This window comes from Saccopteryx leptura, chromosome 1, assembly GCF_036850995.1.
Source record: "Saccopteryx leptura isolate mSacLep1 chromosome 1, mSacLep1_pri_phased_curated, whole genome shotgun sequence".
In the NCBI taxonomy this organism is placed as follows: Eukaryota; Metazoa; Chordata; class Mammalia; order Chiroptera; family Emballonuridae; genus Saccopteryx; species Saccopteryx leptura.
The window spans coordinates 182,929,339-182,952,459 of record NC_089503.1 but is presented as its reverse complement, the minus strand read 5'-3'; the positions used below and the strand labels follow the sequence as shown (position 1 = coordinate 182,952,459).

At 42.0% G+C, this 23,121-nt stretch overlaps 1 protein-coding gene across 5 annotated transcripts in view; it reads left to right on the top strand.

The window, feature by feature from the left end:
- The window catches only part of TARBP1 (TAR (HIV-1) RNA binding protein 1), a 75,848-nt gene that overhangs the window by 34,858 nt on the left and 17,869 nt on the right, over window positions 1–23,121 (top strand). For 3 of the 5 annotated variants that reach the window (XM_066382265.1, XM_066382256.1, XM_066382283.1), the window contains 9 exons: window positions 1,191–1,352; window positions 4,350–4,537; window positions 4,958–5,216; window positions 5,316–5,504; window positions 7,909–8,099; window positions 8,266–8,337; window positions 11,304–11,424; window positions 19,528–19,638; window positions 21,217–21,366. In XM_066382265.1, coding sequence (XP_066238362.1) covers window positions 1,191–1,352; window positions 4,350–4,537; window positions 4,958–5,216; window positions 5,316–5,504; window positions 7,909–8,099; window positions 8,266–8,337; window positions 11,304–11,424; window positions 19,528–19,638; window positions 21,217–21,366 — 1,443 coding nt within the window. The remainder of the gene's footprint in view (window positions 1–1,190; window positions 1,353–4,349; window positions 4,538–4,957; window positions 5,217–5,315; window positions 5,505–7,908; window positions 8,100–8,265; window positions 8,338–11,303; window positions 11,425–19,527; window positions 19,639–21,216; window positions 21,367–23,121) is intronic. The other 2 variants (XM_066382274.1, XM_066382293.1) reach the window with 2 other exon arrangements.

Sequence of the window (23,121 nt, the reverse complement as noted above, 5' to 3'; positions counted from 1 at the left end):
CCCCCCCCCCCCAACAGTGCCCTCTTTATTCTGTGACATTGTCCTGTCTTGGGCTTGCCCATTTCTGTGTCTCTTACTCCTGTATTTTCTCTGAATGTCCATCCTCTACCATGTAGCCTTGGAAGTAGGAGCTTAAATCTCGGCCCAGACTGTTTTCTTCCTCCCGTTGTTTCTCTGTCGCCATGATCTTCTCTTTATTTCAGGGACCCTCCTGTCTGTCTCTATCACCATCTTCACCCCAGATCTCTTCAGACCTTTGTACCTGCTCAGCCAATTGCTCTTGACAACTCAAGTTGAATTTCTCACACTTCGGTATTCACAACAGACCCCCTATCATTCCTGAGAGTTTCTCCAGTTTTTCACCCCGTGACTGTCATCCAACCAGCTGCAGAAGCCTGTCCCACCACTGGGCAGAGTGCCCAGCTCATAGGGGTTGCTCAGTGAAACATTAAATTAAGAAGCATGTGCTTTCTTTGAGGCCTCTGAGGGCGTATTAACTGGCATAGCAACCATAATTGAGGCCTAACTGTCCGTCCATTTAGCATACTTCTCAGTTCTTTCAAAAGCCTCATGATGGGTACATACTACCCTCCTCATTGTGTGGATAAGGAACAGAAGCCTGATAAGCTTAGGCAGCTTGATGTAGGTCACAGAGCTGTTGAGTGGTAGAACTGAGTGGAGCCCAGTTCTGCCTGGGTCTGCGCCAAAAAGACCTGCGGTTAGTTCTGCCTCTCCCCCTCTGAGATGCTAGGTAAGTTGCTTAAGCTCTCTGATACTTGACCATCATCTTAGGAAAGTGGGATGGTCACCTTCCTTGTGAGAATGGAGTGTGGTGACCTTCCTGAAACAGAGCAAGTGGTCTTTGCTGTCAGTGATACTGTTGATGATGCATTAGCCTTGGGTGTGAGAACTAGTGGGACATAGTTTCTGCCCTCCTAGGTCTCAACTCAGGTGGGAGCCAGAGAGTCGGTTGTGGTTTGTGAGGTAATTGTGCTAAAGGCTGGTTACTGAGGATGTATAGAGAAGGAGGTCCTTGCCCTGCAAGGAGGGAGTGTGGGAAGCTTCTCGGGGGAAATGGCGTTTTCTCCCATCAGTGTCCTGTTTTAGTGCTTTAAACAAACTACATTGTCTGAACTCTTGTAGTTCTGTGAAAATCATGGGCCTTCTTGTTTCTTTATTGTCTCTCTCAGGTGTCAGACCTGGATTGTTGCCACTTATACCTTCAGGTCTTAACTGAGCTTACAGATCTCCATCTGAAGGTGGGGTGGAAGAGGGGTAACCCCCTCTGGAGAGTGGTTTCTGCTTTGGAAAATGCATCCGTTCAGTATCTTCAGGACACGGACAGGGCACAGGTAACCCTCTGTGACTAGGGGCTTGGGTTTGTCCAGTAGGTTTACATGAATTATATATTTGCTATGTATATGTACAGTATTTTGATATCATAAAAGGCATCTGCTGAAACTTAATTTTTAAAATTGTGTCTTTTATTTGTAGTATTTGATGAGGATTGAGACTCCCATAATATACCATATTTCCCCATGCATAAGATGTACCATTTAAAAAAAAAATTGAGGTCTAAAAACTGAGTGCTTCTTATACAGTGGTTGTAAATTTTTTTACTTGCATTTCCCACTTTTTTGTGCTTGTTTGCACTCATTGTTGAAGACAGTGGTTTGTTCTAAGACACAGATGAATACAAGCTATTGGATGGGAGTTTTGACAGTGATGAGTTGTATGAATTTTATGATGAATAAAACTTGAGTTCAATAACTTTATGTAATACATTTATTTTCAAATTTCAGGCCCCAAAATTAAGGTGCGTCTTATACATGGGGAAATATGGTAATAACAAAGGTGTGCTGACATCATTTAGATCTAGGAAAGAAATCTGCACTAGTTCCTTGCTCATGTCCCAGTATGTGGCACATTACATGTACAAATTCATTAGTCCAGTGTCCAGAGCCTCCAGACCTGGCTTTCTACATCATTGTCATCCACTGCCTCCGTCTGTGCAGCCTTGCTCTGGGCCACCAGGTAGAGTTTCAAGGCCATGGGCATGTGTCACGTCCTTCCCCATCTAGGCTTTCATTCCATCCAGTCTTCCCACTGAGAGTGTCCTCCCTCCCTCCAGTATACATGTATCAGTGGCCTGTTTTGGCCCAACTCAGACCACGTTTTCTCAGAGGCCTTCTTGGGTCAATTTTATTTTCCTATTGCTCCTTCTGCGTCCACATAGTGTTTCTCTTCATCACTTGTTTTTGGAGAGATGTATGTCTTCTCCACTGGATTTTAGTACTAGAGGCACTTCTGAAGCATGACATAATGAGGTGTAGTGGTCACAGCTCAGGCTCAGGAGTCAGCCTTCCATCGGGGTGAATCCTGGCTTTATCCTTTCTAGCTCTGTGACTTTGGGGAAATTGCCATACTTAATTTTTCTGTGCACATACACCCATACACCACAGTTGCAAAATGAGGGTTATAGTGTTGATGTGAAAATGAACGCAAGCTCATACATGTTAGAACAGTGCCTGGGATCTAGAGTCCTCAATCAGTGTTAGTTGTGTTTACTTAATATGGTAAGTGCTTAATAAGGTTGACTTGAATCATAGTTTAGTCTGGACTGCTAATTAAGACAGTGAAGCTACTTGATTGCTTTAATTACCTAATTGAAAGTTTTCACCCTGACCAGATAGCTCAGTTGACTACAGCATCATCCCGAAGCACAGGGGTTGTCAGTTGAATCCCCAGTCAGGGCACCTACAGGAACAGATCAAAGTTTCTCTCTCTCCCTCCTTCCTTCCTTCCTTCTCTTCCTTCTTCCCTCCCTCCCTCCCTGTCTTGCTAAAATCAGTAAATAAAATTTAAAGAATAAATACTGAAGTTGGATCTAATTTTAAAAAAAGTTTTCAAGAACTGCCCTAAAATGATAAGGCATCTTTTCTAGTACAACTTAGTACATTATACATTTGAAAGGCGAAAACCATGTACCACACACAGTATTAAAGGTGGGTTTGCTTTCGTTAGTCATTTGCTGAATTACATGAAGATTAACAAGGACTATTGGCTCAAAAGTAACACTGAATTTTATTTTGTATGTTGGCTATGTTTCTAAACTTCCTTGTGGAGACACGGTATATTTTCGGGGGCGAGGGAAGGGATGGAATCAATAGTGGGAAGTTCCTTTGGCAACGGTGTCACTGCGGGCATATTTGGGAGAACTGCTTGGGTTTCTTGGGTGCTGGTTCTGTGTGACCACCTTCCTCCCTGCACTCCTGCCTTCCAGTTACTGTGGGTAATTGTAACCTTCCTTCTGAGTAGGAAGCAGGCTGTCCTGGTTTGTTCCCCTGTGCTCCCCCTTGTAGAGTTCTGAGTGCTTTACGTGAGACACCCTATTTATTTCATTTTTTAAATTTTTTTTATTTTTCTGAAGTTGGAAATGGGAGGCAGTCAGACAGACTCCTGCATGCACCCAACTGGGATCCACCCGGCATGCCCACCAGGGGGCAATGCTCTGCCCATCTGGGGCGTTGTTCTGTTGCAACCAGAGCCATTCTAGCGCCTAAGGCAGAGGCCATAGAGCCATCCCCAGTGCCCGGGCCAACTTTGCTCCAGTGGAGCCTTGGCTGCAGGAGGGGGAGAGAGAGACAGAGAGGAAGGAGAGGGGGAGGGGTGGAGAAGCAGATGGGCGCCTCTCCTGTGTGCCCTGGCCGGGAATCAAACCCGGGACTCCTGCATGCCAGGCTGACGCTCTACCACTGAGCCAACCGGCCAGGGCCTATGTATTTCATTTTTACAGTAAGCTGGAGGTTGATTTGTGGCTGCTCCATTTCTCAGAACACCAAGGTGCAGTATGTCCACAGTCACATTGGTTCTGAGTGCACAGCAGGACTCAAACCTCAGCCACATGGCTCCCAAGTCACCTCCAAAAGCAGCACACAGCTGATTGATGTAGTTACAAATATACCTGGAGCCTTTTATTAAGACATATTTCAGCTAACATTAAAATAAGACTCACTCATGGGGTTGTTGAATCCAAATTTGTAATTGAGTAGGAGGAGGCTGAGAGTCCTAACTCACAGACCGGTGCGTGTGTGTGGGGGGGTGGGATGGGGGCAGGTCTGTCATGTATTGTCCTAGAACCAGCCTGCCAGGTGGCTCTCTATCTGCTCAGTCTCCCAGCTGCGCTTGATTGTCACTAAATTCATTCACTGCCCGTCTGTAGAGTGCATGCATGCCCTGGATTTCCTTTGTGCCCTCTGATGTTTAGGAGCAGGAAGGGAGAGAGGGTAGCTTGGTCCTGACAGGAGGACCGCTCCTGGAAAGTGATGGTTGCTGTGTTTCCTCCTTAGGAGCTGACGCAGGGGAGGCAGATTCAGAGAGTGGTCAGCATGGCTGCCTTGGCCATGGTGTGTGGGGCCACTGACCAGGAGCTGGAGCTGGAGCTGGACCCCCTGGACGCTGGGCCCACGGAGAGGTTCCTTGCCTCCCTTCCACTCAATCAAATGCTGCAGAAGCCACACCCAGAGGATCAGAGCAGGTGTGTTTGGCCCCCGGAGTCAGTGCATCCACAAAAGGCGTCTACTGCTCATGTTGAAAAGCCCACTCTTGTCCACGTCATTGTGGTGACTACCCAGCAGTGCAGACAGGGTTTGGAAACTTGGGGATGAGGCTGCATTCAGGATGATCATGTATTACCACATTATTCATTTCCATTCCTGGAAACTCACGAACTTTCTCCCCTTTTTTTTTCATTGAATCAGATAAAGTGAATGAAAGTACCTACTTTTAGGGTAGTTAGGAAGAAAATCAATGTCCATGTGGTTTCCTTGTATTTGGTAGACAAGATATTTAATAATTACTGCTTAATTTCTCCTCTCGGAAGGAGAGTGTACACATGCAAATGAAACTGAGACAGACTTAAGAGAAGACAACGCAATGACTTGATGTTTCGTTTCAGTTGTTTTGAAGAGTCATCATCTCGAGGATGGGGGAAAATAGCTGCACAATACATTCATGATCAGTGGGTCTGTCTCTCTTTTCTGCTGAAAAAATACCACTCCCTTATCCCAGCCTCGGACGGTGACCTTCTGGAACCCACTCTACCTGCTGTTCAGAGGCCAGCGAGGACTTTGCGGTCTGCGCTCAGCGCCCTCACTGTCCTTCCTGCGGAGCATGTTCTTCCCGTATTCCACTGCATGAAGCTGCTGGTCCCCAAGGTAGGACATGGAGCCATGAGCTGGAGAGGAACTGGAGAGCTGACATCAGGTTCTGAATTAAGTGATAATTATGCATTTCTTTTTTTTTCCCCGTACCAGCTCCTGGCCTCCTCTGAATCTGTCTGCATAGAGGCTTTTGACATGGCCTGGAGAATTATATCTTCTTTAAGCAACACCCAGTTGATATTCTGGCCTAACTTAAAAGCATTTGTTCGGTTTGTTTTTGATACTGAAGTTCTTGCCGTTGCCGCAGAAATCAAGGGCCAGGCATATTTCAAAATAAAAGAGGTAACTCTCTTTTAATTGAGGTAAAAAAACACTAACAAAATTTACCATCTTAACCATTTTGGAGCACATTAAGGACGGTTAAGTGTATTCACATTGCTGTGACAGATTGTCCAGAACTTGTGTGTGTGTGTGTGTGTGTGTGTGTGTGTGTGTGTGTGTGTGACAGAGACAGAGAGGGACAGACAGAAATGGAGAGAGATGAGAAGCATCAGTTCTTCATTGTGGCACCTTAGTCGTTCATTGATTGCTCTCTCTTATGTGCCTTGACTAGGGGGCTACAGTAGAGTGAGTGACCCCTTGCTTAAGCCAGCGACCATGGTGTCATGTCTGTGATCTCACACTTAAGCCAGCAACCCTGCGCTCAAGCTGGTGAGCCTCTGCTCACACCGGATGAGCCCATGCTCAAACCAGTGACCTTGGGGTTTTGAACCTGGGTCCGCTGTGTCCCAATTTGACTCACTGTATCCACTGCACTACCGCCTGGTCAGGCTGTCCAGAACATTCTTATCCTGCAAGAGGAATAATACACTTAATAATACACTGTGTTCATTAAACTTCTTTTCCCCCATCCCCCCAGCAACCATTCTGCTTTCTGTTTCTATGGGTCTGACTGCTTTACCTGAAAAGTACACTTGAAACCTATATAATTCTATTAACCATTGTCACTCCAATAAATTTTAAAAAGTGGGTTTCTTTTTAGTACATAAGGAGGAAGAAAGCTATGTTTGTGACTGCATGTTAGATTTGTCATTTATTCATTCAGTCAGTGATCACTTTGAACCTTCTTCAATGTTAGGAGTAGGAACAAAAGAATCTTAGATGTCAGAGGGCAGGTGAAATGGTAGTCCCTGAGCCACATCTGCCTCACAGACGTGTGCTCTTTGGTTCATAGGACATTTAAAACTTTGAATGTGTTGCCAGCTTTCAAGAACTGGGAGATGTGCATAAAGACCTTAGGAAATGGGATGACATGGCCACCCTGGTTGTTCCTACAAGACAGCCGTCTCCTGGCACAGAGCAGGTGCTGCCCAACCACCTGCCCATCCCTCTTCTCCAGTCCATACCAGTCCTCGTGTTATCTGGGCACCGAGGGCAGGTCTCGGTGCCACTTGTTATTGCATTCTTATTATTTTTTGTATTTTTCTGAAGCTGGAAACGGAGAGAGACAGTCAGACAGACTCCCGCATGCGCCCGACCGGGATCCACCCGGCACGCCCACCAGGGGCGATGCTCTGCCCATCAGGGGGCGATGCTCTGCTCCTCCGAGGGGTCGCTCTGCCGCGACCAGAGCCACTCTAGCGCCTGGGGCAGAGGCCAAGGAGCCATCCCCAGCGCCCGAGCCATCCTTGCTCCAATGGAGCCTTGGCTGCCGGAGGGGAAGAGAGAGACAGAGAGGAAGGAGGGAGGGGGGTGGAGAAGCAAATGGGCGCTTCTCCTATGTGCCCTGGCCGGGAATCGAACCCGGGTCCCCCGCACGCCAGGCCGACGCTCTACTGCTGAGCCAACCGGCCAGGGCCTGTTATTGCATTCTTACCATTGCTTTTGTTTTTTTCTTGCAAGAGAGACAGACAGGAAGGGAGATGAGAACCACCAACTCATAATTGTTCATGTATTGCATCTCATATGTGCCTTGACCAGAGGGCTCTAGCTGAGCCAGTGACACTGGGCTTCAAGCCAGCAATTAATCTTTGGGCCCAAGCCAGTGGCCCAGTGCTCAAGCTGGCGACCTTGGGGTTTCAAACCTGGGACCTCAGCATTCCAAGTTGATGCTCTGTCCACCATGCCACCACCGGTCAGGCTGCTGTTGCTTTTCTTGTATGAGACTTATTTCTCTGTATGTAACCTAGTTACAGGGAACTTCTGATTTCTGGAGGCATTTGCATTTATAAACACTGATACACAGTGGGGAGCACATGTGATGGAGTGACATCAGGCCTACGAACACGCATCTGCCTTTATCTAAAGGGAAGATGGACATATGCCCTTTTATGACCCTGCTCTCCCTGCTGCCTTCTTGGTCACACACTTGAGAGACCAAGGTCTTTGCTGCCTTAAGGGGAGGGAAACCACTGACAAAATGCAAAGAAAACTTAAACTGTGGGGGGAGGTATTTTCCTCCCTTTCATTCTAGGTGGACAGTGGCTTTTCTTGGACAGTTCCAGGCAAATGTCACCATTAGTAAAATTTTGTTATTATTGAGAAATGAAGATTCACATTCTGTGATTACTGAACATCTTGCAGAATCCTAGTGACAAAGAATTTTTAATTTTTTAGACTGTATTCATGCTTATGTTGGAACTACCATTTGAATGAAGTCACATGTTAGGTTTTAGCAACACTACTTTTTTTTAGAGAAAACATCTACTTCGTCAAAGGTTAGGGTGACCATTGTTTTTCATTTCAGATTGTATACAAGATGATTGAAATGTCTGCTATAAAAACCGGAGTCTTCAATACACTGATAACTTATTGCTGCCAGTCTTGGGTAGCTACTGCTTCAGATGAGTCCCGAGGGTCCTTATCAAATGCGGGAAATTATAGTGAGCTAGTGTTTGAGGCTTGTGTATTTGGAACTGTGTTTAGGCGTGATCAAAGGTGAGCATGCCATTACCTCAATCTGACCTCACTTATATTAAGTGCCTACATGGGTAGAATTGTGTTTATTTTGAGGCTTTCAATTAGCAGAATATAAAGTATTACATAACTTTTTTTTTTTTTTATCTAAAACCTGTTGTTCTTTGTCAATGTATTTTATGGAAAGACTCATTCAAGACGTACAGACCTTTATAGAAAACTTTGGACACAATTGTGCGGCCAATGTTGTTACTGAAAAGTAAGTACAAGGGATTTTTCACATTTGGTCATAAATGGAATATTCAGAATTTAACATATATAAAAATATTCTATATTTGTTAAGTTTAATAAATGTTTATTATGAGCTGAATGAGCTTTTAAAGGTTTGTTAGAAATTATATTCCCTTACTAATATATTTTCTTCAGATCTGTCACTTTACTACAATTCGATAAACCTTAAAAATTTATAGTGAAAAGTCCATCACAAACAAGGAAATGACTGGGGAACACGAAACATTTCCCTCTGTGTTTGGGTTGATGGGTGATCATCAGCACACATTTTATTATTTCTTTTTGGCTAAAAGTCACTCACACAAAAGTAAAGTGTCCTCCAACAGGTCCTAAAGTTTAGACTTCTGGGCTAAGACTATTCTTATATAATCTCTGAATTAACATTTTTGGAGCTTATCAAATAGCTTTTTAAAATATTTTATTTTTTTAACATAATTTTCAAAAACCTGTGTGTGTTTATAAAGAAGATGGTGTTGCCTGACCTGTGGTGGCGCAGTGGATAAAGCGTCAACCTGGAAATGCTGAGGTCGCCAGTTCGAAACCCTGGGCTTGCCTGGTCAAGGCACATATGGGAGTTGATGCTTCCAGCTCCTCCCTCCTTCTCTCTCTCTGTCTCTCTCTCCTCTCTCTCCCTTTCTGTCTCTCTCCCCTTCACTCTCCTCTCTAAAAATGAATAAATAAATAAAAAAAAAAGAAGATGGTGTTGTAGTTGGGTCAGTGATAGAGCATCAGCCAGGTGTGTCGATTTCCCGGGTTCCATTCCTGGTCAGAGCACAAGAGAAACACACATTGGCCTGACCAAGTGGTGGCGCAGTGGATAGAGCATCGGACTGGGATGCAGAGGATCCATATTCGAGACCCCAAGGTCCAGCTTGAGCGCGGGCTCATCTGGTTTGAGCAAGGCTCACCAGCTTGAACCCAAGGTCGCTGGCTTGAGCAAGGGGTCACTCGGTCTGCTGTAGCCCCCCTGGGTCAAGGCACATATGAGAAATCAATCAGTGAACAACTAAAGAGCTGCAACGAAGAATTGATGTTTCTCATCTCTCTCTCTCTTTCTGTCTGTCTGTCCCTATCTGTCCCTCTCTCTGACTCTGTCTTTGCCACACATACACACAAGAAAAAAAACCAAAAAAAAAAAAAAAAAAAAGCACACATCTGCTTCTCCACCCTCCCCCTCTTGATTCTCTCTCTCTTTCTCTCTCCTTCCCTCCTGCAGCCATGGCTCGATTGGAGTGAGTTGGCCCCAGGTGCTGAGGATGGCTCCATGGCCTCTGCCTCAGGCACAAAAAAATTACTCTGGTTGCAATGGAGCAAGGGCCCCAGATGGGCAGATCATCGCCCCCTAGTGGGCTTGCAGGTGGATCCTGGTTAGGGCATATGTGAGATTCTGTCTCTGCCTCCCCTCCTCTCACAAAAAAAAAAAAAAAAAAAAGAAGATGATGTTGCCTGACCAATGGTAGAACAGTGGATAGAACTTTGACCTGCGATGCTGAGGTCCCAGGTTTGAAACCCCAAGGTTGCTGGCTTGAGTACAGACTCAACAGGTTGGGGTCACTGGCAGGTCACCAGCTTAAGGAAGGGGTCACTCATTTGCTGTGGTCCCTCTCCCCCCATCAAGGCACATATGAGGAAGCAAGCAATGAATAACTAATGTGATGCAACTATGGAACAATGGGTTGATGCTTTTCATATCTCTTCCTTCTTGTCTTCCTGTCTCTCTCTTTCTCACTAATATATATATTTAAGTGAAGATGGTGTATTATATTTTTAATTTCTTTTACTTTATTCAAAATTTTTTTAAAGATTTATTGATTTCAGAGAGAAGAGAGAGAGAGAGAGAAAGAGAGAAAGAGAGAAAGGGATGGGGAGGAGGAGCAGGAAGCATCAACTCAGTAGTTGCTTCTTGTATGTGCTTTGACCAGGCAAGTCTGGGGCTTCAAACCAGCAACATCAACATTCCAAGTTGACACTTTCTTCACTGCGCCACCATGGGTCAGGCCATTCACTTTGACTTTAGAGTTTAGGACAACATATGACAGTTGTGTGCAATTATCACAGGGTTTATTATTTTAAGTGACAGTTATTTTTTATCTTCTGCTGTTCATTGAAAATACACATTTTTCATTGTTTTTAATTGATCTTTTTTCTTAATCAGTTTAGTGTAGTAACAAAAGTAAAATTAAAAATATTTTTTTGATTTATTTTAGAGAGGAAGGGGAGAGAGAGAGAGCGAGAAACAATGATCTGTTCCTGTGTCCTGACTGGGGATCGAACTGGCAACTTTTATGTTCAGGCTGACACTCTTAACATCTGAGCTATTTGGCCAGGGCAACAAAAGTAAAATTTTTTAGTTGATAGTTCCAAAATAACTTTGATTTCTACTAGACAAATGTTCTGTTGTTAAATTAAAAAGACATTTGTTTTTACATTATAAGTTATAATGAACTTTGGAAATATTAATGGTGTCACTTACTTTATCTTGCCACATCTTGATAGGAAAATGCTGGGTGCTTCCCAAGCTCACCCTTCACATAGAGAAAGTACAGTTGTAGCCCAGCTGAGCCACTAAGGCCTCTGAGGCCTCATCTGGGCCCTGAGAGAATGGGGCTGTCCACGTGCTCAGCAATCGCTGCCTAAGCAGTGATCTCTTTTATCCACAGATAGACGTCACTGACCCAGGGTCAGCTGTGTGTGTGCAGTCTTTCCACAGGTCTGGGTGCCTTTGTGCTCATCAGACTTGCTGTACAGACTCTCCTTGCACCAATTCATTTGTTACCTTCTGTCTCCTGGATTTAAAAAACACTATCATTAATTATGGACCTAGTTAATTTTAGAAAACTTTGGAAGGTTTTGATATTTGTTTTGGCATTTTGAAACTAATATTATTCTGTTGTTAAAATGTATTAACATAGTCCATCATTTCATATTTTTTAGTACCCAAAGAGAGGACCATTATGTCAGAATTTGTGCTGTCAAATTCCTGTGTTTATTAGATGGCACAAATATGTCTCATAAGTTGTTTATGGAAGATCTCGCAATCAAGCTATTACATAAAGTAAATATTTTTTTTTTACTTTAAAGTTTCTTTGTTTTTGTGTTATTAACAAGTCAATATCTAACATTTTATCTTGACAAAATATGTATTTCTAAATGTTTTCATATCAAGAAAAAGCATGAGATTTATGTTCTATATTTTTAGTTAAATCTTAGTAATTGTCCAACTCAGGTTTGGTTTTGAGTCTGCGAAGTTATTTTTTTTAATTAATTTATTGTGTTTACATATAGATTCTAGTGTCTCCCCGAATATATCCTCCCCTCCCTCGTGTTCCTCAGTACATCCCCCCCCCGCCCCCCTCCCCGTAACTCCCTCCCCCCCTTCCCTCCAGGATTTGCTTTTCTGCTCTCATCCCATCCTATCAGCCTATCATCCCTTTTCCCTCTGGTCCCTTTGATCCTGCCTCTGTCTCTATTCCGTTCCTCAGTTCATATTGTTTGTCTGAATTCTCAGATGAGTGAGGTCATATGATATTTTTTCTTTCTCTGCCTGGCTTATTTCACTTAACATAATAGTTTCCAGGTCCATCCATGTTGTAGCAAAAAAGAATGTTTTCTTCTTTTTTATAGCCCCATAGTATTCCATTGTGTGTATGTACCACTGCTTTTTTTTTTTTTTTTTTTGTATTTTTCTAAAGCTGGAAATGGGGAGAGACAGTCAGACAGACTCCCGCATGCGCCCGACCGGGATCCACCCGGCACGCCCACCAGGGGGGATGCTCTGCCCCTCCGGGGCGTCGCTCTGCCGTGACCAGAGCCACTCTAGCACCTGGGGCAGAGGCCAAGTTGCCATCCCCAGTGCACGGGCCATCTTTGCTCCAATGGAGCCTTGGCTGTGGGAGGGGAAGAGAGAGACAGAGGAAGGAGAGGGGGGTGGAGAAGCAAATGGGCGCTTCTCCTATGTGCCCTGGCCGGGAATCGAACCCGGGTCCCCCGCACGCCAGGCCGACGCTCTACTGCTGAGCCAACTGGCCAGGGCTGTACCACTGCTTTTTAATTCACCTGTCTACTGATGGGTACCTGGGCTGTTTCTAGATCTTGGCTATTGTAAACAATACTGCAATATACATGGGGGTGCATTTCTCCTTTTCACTCGTTGATGTGGTATTCTTAGGATATAATCTCAAAAGTGGGATGGTTGGGTCAAAAGGCAGTTTGATTTTTAATTTTTTGAAGAATCTCCATACTGTTTTCCACAGTGGCTGCACCAGTCTGTATTCCCACCAGCAGTGCAGGAGGGTTCCCTTTTCTCCACATCCTCACCAACACTTATTCTGTGTTGTTTTGTTGATGAGCGCCATTCTGACTGGTGTGAGGTGATATCTCATGGTGGTTTTTTAATTTGCATTTCTCTAATGATTAGTGATGTTGAGCATTTTTTTCATATACCTATTGGCCATCTGTATATACTCTTTGGAGAAGTGTCTATTCATTTCTTTTGCCCATTTTTTGATTGGATTGTTTATCTTCCTGATGTTGAGTTTTACAAGTTCTTTATAAATTTAAGTTATTAACCCCTTTTCGGACATATTGTCAAATATATTCTTCCATTGTGTGGTTTCTCTTTTTATTTTGTTCATATTGTCTTTAGCTGTGCAAAAGCTTTTTAGTTTGATATAGTCCCATTTGTTCATCCTGTCCTTTATTTCCCTTGCACGTGGAGATACATCAGCAAATATATTGCTGCGATAGATGTCGGAGAGCTTATTGCTTGTTTTCCTCTAGCATGCTTATGGTTTCATGACTTATATTTAAGTCTTTTATCTATTTTGAGTTTATTTTTGTGAATGGTGTAAGTTGGCTGTCTAGTTTCATTTTTTTGCAGGTAGCTGTCCAATTTTCCCAACATCATTTGTTAAAGAGACTGTCTTTACTCCATTGTATGCTATTACCACCCTTGTCAAATATCAATTGTTCATAAAGGTGTAGGTTTATGTCTGGGTTCTCTGTTCTGTTCCATTGATCTATATGCCTGTTCTTATGCCAGTACCAAGCTGTTTTGAGTACAATGGCCTTGTAGTATAACTATATGTCCAGAAGTGTGCTACCACCCACTTGATTCTTTTTTTCAAGATTGTTGAGGCTATTCGTGTTCTTTTTTGGTTCCATATAAATTTTTGGAATAATTGTTCTTTATCTTTGAAGTATGTTCTTGGTATTTTCATAGGAATTGCATTGAATTTATAAATTGCTTTGGGTAATATGGACATTTTAATGATGTTTATTCTTCCTAGCCATGAACATGGTATATGCTTCCACTTGTTTTTGTATCTTCCTTGATTTCTTTTATCAATGTTTTATAATTTTCTGAGTACAAGTCTTTAACCTCCTTGGTTAAATTTACTCCTAGGTATTTTATCTTTTTTGTTGCAGTAGTGAAGGGGATTGTTTCCTTAATTTCTCTTTCAGACAGATCACTACTGGTATATAAAAATGCCTCTGATTTCTGAGTATTAATTATATATCGTACACCTTGCTAAATTCCTTTATCAGGTCCAGTAGTTTTTTGATTGCGACTTTAGGGTTTTCTATGTATAGTATCATATTATCAGCAAATAATGATAGTTTTACAATCATTATTTGGATGCCTTTCATTTCTTCTTCTTGTCTGATTGTTGTGGCTAAGACTTCCAAAACTATATTGAATAAGAGTGGTGAAAGGGTTTTGTTCCTGATCTTAAGGGGATTGCTTTTAACTTTTGCCCATTGAATATGATGTTGGTTGTGGTCCTGTCATAGATGGCCTTTATCATGTTGGGGTATGTTCCTTATATTCCCACTTTGCTGAGAGTTTTGATCATAAATGGCTACTGGATTTTATCAAATGCTTTTTCTGCATCTATTGATATTATCTTTTTAAAATTTTTTTTTTATTTTCTGAGGTTGGAAACGGGGAGGCAGTCAGACAGACTCCCGCATGCGCCTGACCGGGATCCACCCGGCACCCGGCATGCCCACCAGGAGGCGATGCTTTGCCCATCTTGGGCACTGCCCTGCTGCAACCAGAGCCATTCTAGCGCTAATATTTTGTTGAGAATTTTAGCATCTAAATTCATCAGGGATATTGGCCTATAGTTTTCTTTGTGTTGTCTTTGCCTGGCTTTGGAATCAGAATTATGCTCGCTTCATAAAAGAAGCTTGGAAGTTTTCCCTCCTCTTGAATTTTTTGAAATAGCTTGAGAAGAATAGAAGTTACTTCTTCTTTGAATGTTTGGTAGAATTTGCCTGGGAAGCCATCTGGCCCAGGGCTTTTGTTTTTTGGGAGTTTCTTGATAACTGTTTCTATCTCATTTGTTGTAATCAATCTATTTAAGTGTTCTGATTCTTCCAGATTGATTTTTGAAAGATTATATTTTTCAAGGAATTTGTCCATTTCGCCTAGGTTGTTTAATTTTTTGGCATATAGTTCTTCATAGTATTTTCTTACAATATTTTGTATTTCTGCTGTGTCCGTTGTTACTTCTCCACCCTCATTTCTAATTTTATTTGATTCCTTTTCTTTTTTTCATGGTGAGTCTGGCTAAGGGTTCATTGATTTTCTTTACTTTTTCAAAGAACCAAACTCTTGGTTTCATTGATCCTCTGTATTATTTTTTAGTCTCTGTGTCATTTATTTCTGCTCTGATCTTTATTATTTCCTTCCTCCTACTTCCTCTAGGCTTTACTTGCTGTTCTTTTTCTAGTTCTTTTAGTTAATGGATTAAGTTGTTTATTTGATCTTTTTCTAGCTTCTTAAGGTATGCCTGTAATGCTATGAACTTCCGTCTCAGGACTGCTTTTGCTATGTCCCACAGATTTTGAGTTGTATGCTCATTTTCATTTGTTTCAGGAACTTTTTGATATCTTCCTTGAGCTCATTGTTGATCCATTCGTTATTTAATAACATGCTGTTTAGTTTCCAAGTATTTGAGTGTTTGTAAGTTTTCTTATTGTAGTTGATTTCTAGTTTCATGCCATTGTGGTCAGAGAAGATGCTTGATATGGTTTCAGTCTTTTTAAATTTGTTGAGACTCGTTTTATGCCCTAGCATGTGGTCTATCCTAGAGAATGTACCATGCACACTTGAGAATATGTATATTCTACTGCTTTAAGGTGAAAGTTTCTGAAGATGTCTATTAAATCCAGTTGATCTAGTGCGCCTCTTTTTTTTTTTGGAATTCTTCAGTGTATTGACAAGGAAATGAGAGGGTTTTATTTTTTGTTTTTTTAATTTTTATTTATTCATTTTAGAGAAGAGAGAGAGAGAGAGAAAGAGAGGGGGGGGAGGAGCAGGAAGCATCAACTCCCATATGTGCCTTGACCAGACAGTCCCAGGATTTTGAACCGGCAACCTCAGCATTCCAGGTCAACACTTTATCACTGCGCCACCACAGGTCAGGCCTAGTGCATCTCTTAATTCTGCTGTTTCTGTTAATTTTCTTTCTTGAGGAGCTATCCATTGATGTTAGTGGCGTATTGAAATCCCCTACTATTTTAGTATTGCTGTTGATCTCTCCCTTTATGTCCATCAAAATCTGCTTTATATATTTAGGTGCTCCTATATTAGGTGTATAGAAATTTATCATGATTATCTCTTCCTGTTGATTGTTCCCTTTATCATTATGTAGTGACCTTCTTTATTCCTTACTGTAGTCTTTGTTTTTAAAGTCTATTTTGTCAGATATAAGTATTGCTACCCCAGCTTTTCTTTTTCATTTCTATTTTCATGAAATATTTTTTTCCATCCTTTTACTCTCAGTCTCTATGTATCTTTTGTTTTGAGATAGGTCTCCTGTAGCATTTGTATGGGTCCTGTTTTCTTATCCATTCAGCTACCATATGTCTTTTGATTGGAGCATTTAATCCATTTACATTTAAGGTTATTATTGATATGTAGTTGTTTATTGCCATTTTTTACCTTAAATCTATTTTCCTCTTTTACTATATATATCCCCCCCCCCCCCCCCCCCCCGCTTTGTTCTGTCTACAGCAGGCCCCTTAACATTTTTTGCAGCACTGGTTTGGTTGTGATGAATTCCTTGAGATTTTTTTGGTCTGGGAAGCTTTTTATTTCTCCTTCAATTTTAAACGATAGTCTTGCTGGATAAAAAAGTCTTGGTTGTAAGTTCTTCTTCTGCATTACTTTGAATATTTCTTGCCAGTCCCTTCTGGCCGCAAGTGTTTCTGTTGAGAAGTCAGATGTCATCATTATGGGGGCTTCTTTGTAGGTGATTGACTGTTTTTCTCTTACAGTTTTTAATATTCTTTCTTATCTCTTAGCTTTGGTATTTTGATTATGATATGTCTTGGTGGGGGTCTCTTTGAGTTCATTTTTAATGGGGTTCTCTCTGCCTCTTGAACTTGTGTGACTCTTTCCTGCATCAATTTAGGGAAATTTTCATCTATAATTGCTTCAAAGAGCTTCTCTCATCCTTGTTCTTTCTCTTCTCCTTCAGGAACCCCTATTATGGGGATATTGTTTCTCTTCATGTTGTCACAGAGCTCTCTTAGGGTTTTCTCGGACTTTTTTGATCCTCTTTTCTTTTTGCTTTTCTGCTTCACTTATCTTGTCCTTTAAGTCACTGATTAGATCCTCTGCTTCATCCAGCTTGCTTTTAATTCCTTCTAGTGTAGTCTTCATTAATGATACTGTGTTTGTCATTTCTGTCTGGTTCTTCTTTATGATTTCCGTGTCCTTTTTGAGGCTTACAATTTCTTTATTGAGGTGTTCATTAAGTCCATCCATTGTAGTTTTGAGATCCTTAAGCATCCTAATAATCATTATTTTATACTCTGCATCTGGTAATTTGATTACTTCCGATTTGTCCAGGACTTTTTCTGAGGATTTATCTTGTTGAAGCATATGACTTATGTTTCTCTGCCTACCCAGTATTCTCGGTATGACTTATAGGTTTCTTTCAGTTGTGGTCTCCTTACCTAGTAGAGCTGCTTTGAAGTCTTGATTTGTTTGTTTTCTTCTCGGTTTTCTTAACTGGGTAGTAATCTTTTTTTATCTTATTTTTATTAATTTTAATGCAGTGACATTTATAAGTCAGGGTACATATGTTCCGAGAAAACATCAGATTATTTTTGACTTTTGATTATGCTGCATACCCCTCACCCAAAGTCAAATTGTCTTCTGTCACCTTCTATCTGGTTTTCTTCGTGCCCCTCCCCCTCCCCCCTCCCTCTCCTTCCTCGCCCCCTCCCCACCCCTCCACCCCACCCCCTGTTACCATCACACTCTTGTCCATGTCTCTGAGTCTCATTTTTATGTCCCATCTATGCATGGGTTCATATAGTTCTTAGTTTTTTTCTGATTTACTTATTTCACTCCGTATAATGTTATCAAGGTCCATCCATGTTATTGTAAATGATCCGATGTCATCATTTCTTATGACTGAGTAGTATTCCATAATATGTACCAAAGCTTTTTAGTCCACTCGTCCTCTGATGGACACTTGGGCTGTTTCCAGATCTTTGCTATTGTGAACAATGCTGCTTGTTTACTGATCTCAGCAGGGGGCTTATTTGAAAGTGTATCCAAGAATGTGATGGGTATAACCTCTGAGACTCTGCAAGCTATGCTCTGGGGGTGGGAGCTGGGTGCTTTCTCAGCTCCAGTAGGGGGAAGTGTATCTCAGGTCTACATGGAGACCTGAGTTACTGCCCCTCCTCCCCACTTCCTGTTTTCAGCTGTGTCTTTTTGCTCTGATTGGAACTGGAGAGCTTTCTGGAGGTGGGTCACCCAGAGCCACTTTAGGCTTGTGCTGTGTGGAGGGAGCAACTCTTCCCCAGCTATGGCCACCTCTGCACTGAATGAGTCAGCTTCTCAGGTCATCCCATGCATTCCTCTGCCCCTGACCGTCTGTCTCTCTCTCCCCACTTTCCTTTTGGAAGACAAGCCAGCCCTCTCAGATCACCTTGTGCCCAGGTCCCCAGGCAAGTTGCTGTGAGCGATATTTTCTGCTCTTCTCCTTTTAATGAGAGCCCTTCTGGGCTCTCAGCCTCCCCCTCCCCCTTCACTCCTGGAAGCAGGGGAGCTCCCGCTCTCCCTACCAGGTTCAGTGTGGCTTCTTCTTTGCTCCTTGGTTTTTGAGACCTTTTCTTTTAATCCAAAGTTGGTTTTTCATGCTGATTGTTCCTAAATTAATTCGTAATCCAGTTTGGTGGTGTGAGCTGGGAGTCTGTGTGTCTGCCTACTCCACTGCCATCTTGGTATCCCCTGCGAAGTTATTTATAAATGGACATTTTGCACTTCTGAAGAATGGGTTTAAAACACTGGGGAGAAGCTAGAAATGGTTCAAGTCAAGTACAGTGCTTACTTCTGAACTTGAGGTCTACGTAGACCAGGGCTTGGTCTGCTTTCTAACCTCTGGTTTGGATGGCAGGATGTAGGGGTGACTGGACCTCCTACTTAAGTCACCACATTGAAATGCAATGTTCATCACACATTTGTCAGCTTTGTTATCTAAAACCTAGGGGGTGTTTTTTATGCAAAAATTTCCTCCTTTGCAGTGTAGGTGCCAGGAGCACTGTCTCCAAGAAAACCGTGCCTTACTGGTTTCCTGGAGGAGAGCAGACTTGTGGCAGATGCTGCCCCAGGTAGAATTTGTATTGTAACACACATTGATTCTGCTGGTGTGGACAGTTCAGCTGCCCTTCTCTGTCTGGCTATGGTGTTGCCCATCCATTTCCTGTGGTGCTCTGGACATCGTGGTGTTTTGACCAAATTGCCAGTACTGTTATTCTTATCGCACAGAAGACAGTGGCGTGCATGAGGTGCCTGCATTGGTGCCTCAAGGACTTGTCAGATAGCTCTGTCCCACCTGTAGCTTTGTGTCACCCTGACCAGCCTCAGGGAATAAAAGGTCTCTCCAAAGACTTTCTATACTGAATACTGTTACACAGTTCCTTTTCTAATTTTAAAAGCAGATAACTTAAGCAACTAAATGTTTTGAAAGGAAACTAAAGTATCTTTCTTACCTTCCTTTCTGCCTTTCGGAGGATAAGTCTCCTGTGCCCAGTTTAAACCTTCTAAGTTGAAGTTGTCATTGATTTTTGTTTTCATTAATCACAAATTCAGTAAGTAATTTAAATTGATTCCCTCCCCTGCCACCCACAGGATGAACTGGTGTCCACATCTACAACTCGATACTATGTGAATTCTCAGCAACACCGAGTGAAAAACCGAATATGGCAGATTCTGCTCCTCCTTTCCCCCAGATTTGATCAGGTGCATTTATTGTATCTGTACCTTTAATCATAACATTTCCATTATGAATAAACTGTTTAGTAGACACTGTCATGTGCTATTGAAAAAGTAATCTGCTTAAAATTTTACTTCAGTTCTTTTTATTTTTCTTAAGTGAGAAGCAGGGAGGCAGAGAGAAACTCCTGCATGGGCCCAGACTGGGATTCACCCAGCAAGCCCCCTATGGGGCTCATGCTCTGCCCATCTGGGGCTGTTGCTCCATTACTCGGCAACCTAGTTATTTTAGTGCCTGAGGCAAGGCCGTGGAGCCATATTAAGTGCTAGGGGCCAACTCTCTCCACCTGAGCCATGGCTGTGGGATGGGAAGAGAGAGAGAGAGAAGAGAGGGGAGGGGTGGAGAAGCAAATGCTCGCTTCTCCTGTATACCCTGACCAGGAATCGAACCCAGGACTTCTACACGCTGGGCGCCGACACTCTACCACTGAACTGGCCAGGCCTACTTTAGTTCTTAAAGTTAAATTTATTCAGAACATTTTTTTCACAGAAATAACTTAAAATTAGGTATTGTAGAAATAAATGAGAAGCTGGTTTACATGGCCCCATTGTTTTTCTTTCAATATTTTTAAAGTTTTATATGCCATTTGATTAGAAAATCTAAATAATTCCGATTTTGCAACAGATAAGTTGTTTTGGAGTACTACTATTTTGGGTTATCTGTACTGCAGAAACCACAAATTTAGGAACTAGGTGATAGAGCTAGTGAAGGTGGAATTCCACACCAAGCCTGACCTAAACTCACACTGTTCTTTGTCCTATATCCTAAGGTCTTGAAAGGAGCTTTTCTGCTCTTTTACCAATTAGAAATTCTTTTAAGATAAATTTTTAAAATAAATATACATAATAAATGTTTTTATGTGCTTATATATGGAGATAATACATTTTACCTGCTACTTAGAGATGTTCAATTACCCAGATAATAGTGCAATTTTGAAGAGAAGGACAGGCTTTAGGATCCTAGTTCCAGGTTTTCTGCCCAGGGCATCTTGGCACATCTTCCATCTGAATCTGAATTCTGCCACTTTCTAGATATATGATATATATGCTATATGCCACTTTAAGACAATTATTAACTTTTCTGAATCTTTCTTGTAAAAATACAAAGAATAAAAACCTTTCTTACAGAATTGATGTCTAAGTAAAATGTGAAATCCTCTGGAAAGGTACTCATCATTACATTTCAGTCAGCAGTTTTTAGGTTCGTTGCTTGCAGTGGTATATTCAGTAGTCACTTAAAACTTTAAACTGTTTGTTTTAGGGGTGACTATTTTTTAAATCAAAATTAAAAACCATTTTAAAAGTTACTAGAAGACTAGATCTTATTGTTTCCACCATAAAAAGGAAATAATTATGTGACAAGATAGTGGTGTTAGCCAGTGACACAGGAGGAATCATGTTGTGATACATAAATGCATCAAGTAAACATTTTTATCTCTTAAGTTTATACAGTGTTATGTGTTAATTAATTATATGTCAGTAAAAATAAATTTAAAACAATAACCATAACATAACAGTTTAATTTGTTAATTTTATTTTTCTCAGAATTTCTTGAATAGAATCATTGACAAGATTTTCCAGGCTGGTTTCATCAATAATCAAGCATCCATAAAGTATTATATAGAATGGATTATTATCTTGATTCTTCATAAATTCCCTCAGTTTCTGCCAAAGTTCTGGAGTTATTTTTCTTATGTAAGTAAAGGAGATTTTCATATTTTTTTTGAATTAAGAAAAATATGTGGGCTGTGTTGGGAAGTTTGTTATGCTTTTTTTTTTTGGTATTTTTCTGAAGTGAGAAGCGGGAGACAGAGAGACAGACTCCCGCATGCATTCGACCGGAATCCACCCAGCAAGCCTATTGGGGAGGTATGCTCTGCCCATCTAGGGCGTTGCTCCATTGCAACCGGAGTCATTCTAGCACCTGAGGCAGAGGCCATGGAGCCATCCTCAGCGCCCGGGCCAACTTTTGCTCCAGTGGAGCCTTGATTGTGGAAGGGGAAGAGAGACAGAGAGAAAGTTGAGGGGGAGGGTGGCAAAACAGATGGGCACTTCTCCTGTGTGCCCTGGCTGGGAATCGAACCCGGGACTTCCACACACTAGGCCGACACCACACACTAGGCTGACACTGTACCACTGAGCCAACCAGCCATGGCCTTTGTTAGGCTTTAAATAGTTCTTTTTGATCATTAATTGCCCTGTCCTCAATGTACTGACATCCCAAGTTGTATTTTGCAAGATTCGAATTAATTGAGGAGACCGAAATCTCTGGCTTATCACAAGTGCACCACCATTTTTATTTGCAAGCTCTTCTATCCCAATAAGATGAAGGTGGAAAGGCATTTATTAGGGAGTAAGGGAAATCTTACTAAGAGGTCTTTGTTTGATCTTAGAAATAAGAATGATAAAGAATTAAGTGCCTTCCTTACATTTTAAAGAACTTTTGAGTTGGGAAATTGCAAACATAAGCAAAGTACAGGGACTGGAAGGAAACCCCTATCACCCAACTAAAAACAAATCTCTGTTCATTTCCATTTCATCTGTGCCCTCACAGCCAGCTCCTCCTGCCCCAGCAGTTCTTGTATCTTGAAATTATTTTTAAGGAGTTGATACTTAGATTAGTGATAGAGTTGACAGTGCAGACTTTATGACAAATAAATTGTTTCTAACACTAGTTCTGCTGGTCCCAAGTTCACACTTCCTTTTGTGACCTGCCTTCCAAGTTCTTCTTTTTCTATTTCTTCCTTAATGTTTCAGGGGAGGGAATGGTGTGTGTATTTCCTTTTCTGTCTTTATTCTGAATTCTTCACTCTTTTATTTAGTGAGAAAGACAGACAGACATACAGAAAGGGAGAGAGATGAGAAGCGTCAACTCGTAGTTGTGGCATCTTAGTTGTTCATTGATTCCTTCTCATATGTGCCTTGACCGGGGGTCTCCAGTAAGCCAGTGACCTTTGGGCTCAAGTCAGCAACCTTGGGCTCAAGCTAGTGACAATGGGGATCATGTTGATGATCCCACGCACACCCAGCAACCTCACACTCAAGTTGGTGACCTTGGAGTTTTGGACCTGGGACTACAGTGTCCCAGATTCTACCTACTACACCACCACCAGTCAGTTGAATTCTTCACTCTTAATCTGTTGACTTCTCCCTCCGGCCTTTTTGCCTTTTCTATTAAAATTTGAGAATGAGGGGTCCTTGCCTTCCTCTCTTGCTCTACTGAGATCGTGTATGATGAGGGTTTCCTCTGCAGCTCAGACCACTTTCTTCTTTTCCTTTGTCTTCCTCACTGTCCCAGCAGCTATCATGTTAGCGGCTGCATTCCCCACAGTTTACTGTCACTGTGGTGTGCCCCGTGTCCCTCCTAGGATGCCCATCGTCTCCGTTCCTTCCATGTGTTTGCTTGCTTTCTTGGTTTTATCTTAAGAATCACTGTTGAGCCCTTTGCTT